This window comes from Hylobates moloch, unplaced genomic scaffold, assembly GCF_009828535.3.
Source record: "Hylobates moloch isolate HMO894 unplaced genomic scaffold, HMol_V3 SCAFFOLD_8, whole genome shotgun sequence".
Lineage (NCBI taxonomy): Eukaryota > Metazoa > Chordata > Mammalia > Primates > Hylobatidae > Hylobates > Hylobates moloch.
In genome coordinates, this window is record NW_026652283.1 from 11,539,467 (window position 1) to 11,547,679 (window position 8,213).

At 45.4% G+C, this 8,213-nt stretch overlaps 1 protein-coding gene across 2 annotated transcripts in view; it reads left to right on the forward strand.

The window, feature by feature from the left end:
- Positions 1-7,877, forward strand: part of APOLD1 (apolipoprotein L domain containing 1) — a 69,539-nt gene extending 61,662 nt beyond the window's left edge. Inside the window, exons 1-2 of one of the 2 annotated variants that reach the window (XM_032159661.2) lie at positions 2,459-2,494; positions 3,711-7,877. In XM_032159661.2, coding sequence (XP_032015552.1) covers positions 2,492-2,494; positions 3,711-4,454 — 747 coding nt within the window. In that variant the 5' untranslated portion in view covers positions 2,459-2,491 and the 3' untranslated portion in view covers positions 4,455-7,877. Of the gene's footprint in view, positions 1-2,458; positions 2,495-3,710 lie in introns of those variants that run through there. The other variant, XM_032159662.2, reaches the window with a different exon arrangement.
- The last annotated feature ends 336 nt before the right edge of the window (positions 7,878-8,213 follow it).

The window sequence follows — 8,213 nt, forward strand, 5'->3', positions numbered from 1 at the left end:
AAATAAATAAATAAAAGTAAACAAATGCTGAATTGAAATTGTTAAGTTCAAATGTCAGTTCTTATAAACAAGGTGAAGTACCAGTTGGGTTTTTTTGTTTGTTTGTTTTTGGAGACAGAGTCTTACTCTGTTACCCAGGCTGGAGTGCAGCGGTGTGATCTCGGCTCACTGCAACTGCTGCCTCCCAGGTTGAAGTGATCCTCCTGCCTCAGCCTCCTCAGTAGCTGGGACTACAGGAGCATGCCACCACACACAGCTAATTTTTTTGTGCTTTTAGTAGAGATGGGGTTTTACCATGTTGGCCAGGCTGGTCTCGAACTCCTGACCTCAGGTGATCCACCAGCCTTAGCCTCCCAAAGTGCTGGGATTACAGGGGTGAGCCACTACACCCGGCCCCAGTTGGGTTTTTTTTTTTTTTACTTTTTGTTTTGAGACAAGGTCTCTATCATCCAGGCTGCGTTGCAGTGGTACCATTATAGCTCACTGCAGCCTTGACCTCCTGGGTGCAAGTGATCCTCCTGCCTCAGCCTCCTGAATAGCTAGGACTACAGGTGTGAGTCACTATGCCCAGCCAATTTTTAAATTTTTTGTAAAGATGGGGTCTCATTATGTTGACCAGGCTGGTCTTGAACTCCTCACTTCAAGCGACCCTCCCTCCTCTACCTCCCAAAGTGCTGGGATTATAGGCATGGGCCACCATGACTGGCCAAAGTACCAGGTTTTTATGGGCAGTAAAACTTTAGCCCAAACTGTCAATTAACTCAAATTTTTTTTTGCCTCCATAAAGAGGCAAATACAAAGAAAATGGGTTTTCAACACAGAGAAAAACAAATTCCTAGATATGGGCTGAGGTCAGTATACATGCTGTCTGTTCTCCTCTACCTTCTGGTTCTTCATCCTACCTCTGTACTACGATATTGATGCTCGGAAGAAGACCCTGTATACAAGCAATATTCCTCATCTATAAAATAAAGATTTAATTGTGTTCCTCTAAACCCAAAACACACAGGATGATGTCCAGGGAAGTTAGAGGAACATGTGTCAGCTGAAGAATCAGCGGTATATTCCCTCTTGTTTACCTCCCCAATTCACCCTGGCCCACATCCCATTTGGAGTGACCATGTCTATGGAGAGAGAGGAGGATATTCTTCCACTTTTAACCTCAAAAGGACACACTGGAGGCATCTAGATTGAGGTTACAGTTATCCTTTGAGGAGCTGTAACAAGAATATTTGGAAGTGGACCAAATCTAGAATAATCAAGTTTGAAAGGACTATGGTTGTGAGTAGTAGCAAATAGTACCGTTGCTACTGCTGCTACTGTTGCTATACTGTGTTGATAAACACAAAGTATGGTCATAAAGGTGGGGGATTTAATCATGTTCCAGAATGATATGGCTGTTAAGGCTTTCCAGGTAAGCCAGAGAGTTGAGATAATCCTTATTCAAGTGAGAAATGAATTTGGCCCTCCTTATCTGGAGGAGAGGGTTAGAAGGATGATGGATGGATTTGGGGCCATGTAGTAGGACTGAATTCCTAGGCTGAGCTCCAACCACCTCTGAATGCCCCAGAGATATCTACGTTCCATCTGATCTGGTCTGCAGCAAAGTCCACAGAAGCTACATTCACTTTTCCCTGCGAATTATCAAAATAATTGCCATTCAGCCCATGCCTTATAACCCTGTAGACAGAATCCACCCATTTCCCTATCATATGGGCTACAATTGCTACTTCAGATGAAAACTTGGGAAGCCAATGCCCTGCCGTGGTTGAAAGTGTACAATTAGCTCCTCGTGCAGCCTGACCCCACTGATTTTTCTGATGCACGTGACCTGGAGTGCGCCCTTTCTGAGACTGCCAATGTCTTCTCCACAGCTGGAGATGCCCCAAACTGCACGCAGCACTTCCTGTGGGTGTGGCCTTGCATTCTTAGGACTGCAGGGTACCCGCTGCATGCCAAATGGATCACAGGCTCCAGCCACTCACAGATTCACAATGCTTTTAAAAATACAGCAGTGGAGTATGAGTGGCTATATCAGATATGAGGGTTTTCCACCCCCTCCCTTTTCTTTTAAAATATGATTTTGTAATGGTGGCCTCAAGAAACACTATAATTGGTCAGCCTGGGGTGCGTTTGAAGGCCTTCCCTATTGCGTCATTAGCTATTCTCAGGAAAGGCAGGGTATCCCCTTGGGAGAATGACAACACACTTGTTTCAAGTTAGGGAAGAGCCTGTGGTTCTCTTCCTGCGTTCAGGGGAAAGCGAACACACAATGTTAGTTTCCTAAATACGGGATGTGCTGTGCTGGCAGGTCATTTTCCACCATGTCACGTCCTTCTGGATGAAGGCAGCAGGGGTCATGACAGGAAACGGCAAATTCTCAGAATGAGACAAGGCTTTCCCAGGGCAGCCATTGGTTCTCTGGAACTATAAAGCACACTCATCCAGAAACAGCCTCAGATTTTACTTTCCTGGAGGCAGACAGAAGTGAATGGTAAGTGGGGAGCCCCGAGGCATATATTCGGGATGACTTTTTCTCATTTTCTCTTTTCACTTGGAAAATTATCCCTGGTGGGTTGGATTATGGAAGCACGGAAGTAAAATTAAGTCCTATGAGTAAGGAGATGAGGATTCTAGACTGGGCTCTGTGAAGAATCAGCTGCTTCTAGAATCTGATGTCTGATGCAGGCGATTCTTCCAGATGAGAATGATTTCTGCCCTGATAGCTCAGTTTTGAAATGCTCTATTTCTATGGCTCATTTGCCACTTTTAAGAAGTTCCTAATAATGAAGAGTATAGTGAACATGAAGGTGGGAATCTGCAACTAGGATGAATGTACTTTCCCCCCAAGATGTACAACTCGTTCATATCTTTGTCAGTCATCTTCAGTTGGCCTCAACGTGGTACAAGTTGTTGAATAAAAATTTTGGCCACTTTATTCAACCATTACTCATTTTTAAAAGAAAACTTTCATAACAAAGAGACATAATGGTATTAACTTGATGTGACTTAGTTTAAATTAAGCACCCAGCAAAGATTGATGTTTCTGAAGATCCAAGGAGCCCTAGTTAGAATAAATAGTGCAAACCTCATTTTAGGCTTGATTCTAAGAAGAAAGGCTGGAAGAATCACAAGCAGAAGAGTTGCTTCAGGCAAGCATCTAACCTAGATTAGTTTCTTCTGCTTGGTAGAAAATATGATTTTCGAGGTTTTGGTGACGTCTTTTTCATTCATTAGAGAAAGAGAGAGAAAAGTGTGTTGCAAAACTCCTAGGATCCAATTTTCACATGATAAAAGCGCTTTGTAAACTGTACAACCCACCACTTACAAAGTGTTAACTTAAGTAGAGCAAAGGCCTCAGTATTGGAGAAGCCTTCTAATACCACGCCCCTCCCAGTTTAAATCTTATTTAACACATAGCTGATAAAGCCCGTCGTTAGCGTTCCCTGGGAGAGAAGCAGAAGATAGCATTATTCCTATTTCCATATGCAGAGATACGGTCTTGAGAACTTGCGTGGCTCCCCCACGGATTCCAGAGCAGGTCTTTGAGAACTTGACTCATGATCCACTGCAAACAGACCCGTTCCCCTAGCGTGGCAGTGGCTGCTCCGCTGAACTCGTGCCAACTTCCCGCTGGCGTCCGGGCAACAGGGCGGGAGCGGCTGCCGCCACGGAGACTCCAGACTGACCGTGTGTCTGTGTCCCCGCAGGGAATGGAGAGGCCGGGGGCCCGGGAGCCGCAGGGGCCCGATGCGCTGCGGCGCTTCCAGGGGCTGCTGCTGGACCGCCGAGGCCGGCTGCACGGCCAGGTGCAGCGCCTGCGCGAGGTGGCCCGGCGCCTGGAGCGCCTGCGCAGGCGCTCCCTGGTAGCCAACGTGGCTGGCAGCTCGCTGAGTGCAACTGGCGCCCTCGCCGCCATCGTGGGGCTCTCGCTGAGCCCCGTCACCCTGGGGACCTCGCTGCTGGTGTCGGCCGTGGGGCTGGGGGTGGCCACAGCCGGAGGGGCCGTCACCATCACGTCCGATCTCTCGCTGATCTTCTGCAACTCCCGGGAGCTGCGGAGGGTGCAGGAGATCGCCGCCACCTGCCAGGACCAGATGCGGGAGATCCTGAGCTGCCTCGAGTTTTTCTGCCGCTGGCAGGGCTGCGGGGACCGCCAGCTGCTGCAGTGCGGGAGGAACGCCTCCATCGCCCTGTACAATTCCGTCTACTTCATCGTCTTCTTTGGCTCACGTGGCTTCCTCATCCCCAGGCGGGCGGAGGGGGACACCAAGGTTAGCCAGGCCGTGCTGAAGGCCAAGATTCAGAAACTGGCCGAGAGCCTGGAGTCCTGCACCGGGGCTCTGGACGAACTCAGCGAGCAGCTGGAGTCCCGGGTTCAGCTCTGCGCCAAGTCCAGCCGTGGCCACGGCCTCAAGATCTCCGCTGACCAGCGTGCAGGGCTGTTTTTCTGAGAACAGCTTTTCCCCCTAATGACCGAGGCCAGCAAATCATCCCCATGGGATACTCCAGATTTTGTAGCTCCCTTAGGAAAACACCAAGCTGGGTTAGGAGCCGAAGGCAAAGGATGAGAAAAACTGTTTTTGAAGTGGGCGGGTCCCCACATCCCTTCTTTTCCCATCTCTGTGACATCTGCCTGGGCTTGAGCGCTACGGACTTTTCAGTTGTGTGATCCTAGTGGAAGAATTGACCCAGAAACTCTTTTTCCTTTATCAAAACCTTTCTGCCTAAACACAGCTGGGCAGGCACTCCTGTTTTAAAGTTATTTCGGGGTCCCTGAGCCTGCCCTGGTGGCTTGGCCTGAGACTGGAGAGAGTGCCACCCTCTGGGTCCTCTCCAAGTCCTACTAGTCTTTGAAGTCCTCAAAATGCCCATGACAGAAGGCATTTGCCTCTCTTCCAGAATTTCTGATACAAAGAACTCCAGAATCCAGCGCAAATCAGCCCTTCTCTGAACGCTGTAGGACGGTTCAGAACCCAGAGAGGGCCCTGGTCCCGACATGTCCTCCTTTTCCCTTTCCCCTCGGGTTACCCACTCCCAGATGCAGCCTGGGTATGGAGTAGGCCTTTCCTGAGGGGCTCCCAATCCAGTCCTCCAAGTACTCAGAGGGGAAGCCGTTAAGCCATCATCTAAGTCCTGCTCCCTCACATGAAGCTGAGGGCCAGATAGATGGAGCGACTGCCAACTTCATTTCCCGACGTCGTTGTGTTCAGAAGAGAGTGATGGGTTTTGAGTTAGACAGTCCCGGGCTTGAGACAGGCTTTGTCACTACTGTGTGAGTGTAGCCACCTAATCTCTCTGAGACTGTGTAAAACAAAGATGATAAAGCCTCACCCTGTTGTGAGATATTAAATGAGCCAAAGTGCCTAGCATAGTGCTGGCTCATATAGTGTGGTCCCTGGAATGGCAAATTAACATCACCCAGGAACTTGTTAGAAAGGCAAATTCTTGGACACAACCCCCTTGATTTATGGAATCAGAAACTCTGGCTGTGGGGCCCAGCAACCTGAGTTTAAACAATTTCTCTGGGTGGTTCTGCGGCACACTAAGGTTTGAAAACCACTGCAACGAATGCTAACTTTTAATCCCCTTGATGGGCTTTCACGAATTCTCACGGCTTCTCTAGGGACTCCATGGTCTTCAGAGTCGTTCACAGATGACCAAGGACAGACTGTGTCCCAGAAGCCAAAATGAGAGAGAGAGAGAGAGAGCACGCGTACGTGCATCCTGGGGCAGTCTCACCGTATGAACTAAGGGATGTAACACTATAAGCCCATTAGAGGGCGGTGTTTCCCGCCTATTGTAGAAACTGGTACAGAAAGGAATGCGAAGTTCCCGAAACTGACCTTTGTCTATTATTACCTTCTCTGAAAAGTGCCAGTCCATGTATTTTTTATTTATTTTAAGTTTGTAATTTAATTATTGTTTATTGTTTGCATTTAATTTTATTTAATCACCACATTTAGAAAATAGTAAGAACAAGTTTCTAAATGGGAGACTGCTGAGGCTCTTCGCAAGAGATGAGATTAAGTCTGAGTTTCGAAGGCAGGGCATGAGCTGGAAATAGCATTGCTTTCCTTGAATGTCTCTCTCCTTCAGAGAGATTTTTTTACTTTAGTGTTTTAAGTGATCCTTTGAAGTAAGTGTGGAGAGTCTTGAATAGCAAGACCAGGAGCTGAGTTTAAGCTGGTAATGGAAGGTTGCATTGTGGGATATATAACTGAGGAAGCATATTTATCCTGAAGGTATTTTGCCAGAAGATAACACTTGACCTGGAAAAGGAATCTATTTAGTTCAGGAAAGATAAAAAGTTTAGAGGTATGTGAAGGAAGCGCTTAGACCTTGCAAGCCTGATGTCCTATCAAGTTATGTCTTATGGGTGACAGACAAAACAGCTTGTCTTATGGTGGTGATGTGTTTCATTTTCACTTTGGGGTCTGCAAGAAACTGTCAGCTAAAATATGTACAATTCCTTCAATTTCCATTCTTAACAACTGTAATGTTGAAAAATAAGTTGAAAAGTCTTTGTGACCATACATGCAAAAACGGTGCCTCTGTTATTTAATTATTTAATATTCTATAAATGTACCCAATCTGCCCCCACCCTTCCCAATGATGGCAGTATGTCTGAGGAAGTGTAATTTCAGTACTGGGGTCAGGGAGAGGAGGTGATGTTTCTATATTTTTATTTTTTCTATAAATTGCAATTGGTCTGTATGCTGGTTTATTTTGAAATTTATATTGGTTTATTTTCAAGCTGGTGTCATCTCCTAGACTGCTTCACCCAGATGCTAGCTTTTTTTTTTTTTTTTGAGACAGAGTCTCACTCTGTCACCTAGGCTGGAGTGCAGTGGTTTGATCTCGGCTCACTGCAACCTCCGACTCCTGGGTTCAAGCAATTTTCCTGCCTCAGCCTCCTGAGTAGCTGGGATTACAGACGTGCACCAGCACACCCGGCTAATTTTTTGTATTTTTAGTAGAGACAGGGTTTCGCCATGTTGGCCAGGCTGGTCTTGAACTCCTGGCCTTATGTGATCCGCCCACATTGGCCTCCCAAAGTGCTGGGATTACAGGCACGAGCCACCTCGCCTGGCCAGATGCTAGCATTTTAGATCGAACAATTCATTTTAGATGAATTGTTTTGTTTCACAATCATTTTAAATCATTTTAGGATGTACTTCACATTATTAATTGTGTTATCGCATAAAGGTACAACCATTCCCTAACTCCATCTTTTATTAATGCTTAAGTTTAAATTATATTCTTCCAATGCCTAAGCTATTCCCTAGAATTAAACTGGGCACTTCTGGAAGCAGCAACAGTAACAGCAGCAGCAAACTTTTCCTGTCATATTTTGGGTGTATCAAAAGTTCTATACTTTTGAAGTTATGATTTCAGTGGCCCACTTTACTTCTAAGGAAGCATGTCTACTTTGGATCAATACTTTGCACATAGTAGGAACTCAAGAAATGCATTTGAATAATTTAATTAATTGTTTAGCTATCTTAATGAGAATTTGTTGACAGCAAAAGATCATCCATCGCCTTATGTGTAAGATTGGAGCCTCTATCAAGATTTAGTCAAGTTCAGTTACGTTGATTCTAGAAACAAATATTTATTTATTTCTTTTATGGGGATGTGAATAAGGCTTTTCCTTAACGCCTTCATTCTATAAACAAACAGGTTGAAATGATATGTTATAAAACAGAAGAAGGGAGAGGGGTATATAGATGATAAGTGTACTTCACAAAAATGTCAAAGGTTGAAAAATAAGTATGTTTGTTCTCAATGTTTAAGTGCTTCTCTGTTAGGTTCCGGGGTTTGCAATCATTTGAATTGTTTTGTTTCACAATAAAGGAGAGTCACTGGGTTCTGCATTTTAAGGATTCAATAAAACTGCTCCATTAAAAAAATAATCCTTAGCAAACATTCGAATCCTAACTGCTTTGATGCACTTGCCCTTGGGCACCTGTCACTTCCAATATGGTAAGTGTCAAAGTCAAAAGTATTTACTGGGAGAAAAAAGAGAGGAGTGGTTGTAGATGTCTCCCTAAATCAGATATGTCAAGCAATCAGCCAACGTGGTATATTTCTCATTCAATATTTTAGTGTGAATTGAGACACTGAGATAAAGACATTGTGCAGAGATAAATGGGGATACAGTTAAATGTAGCAACACTTGAGTTCATTTTTTCCCACTGTAGCAAAATTAA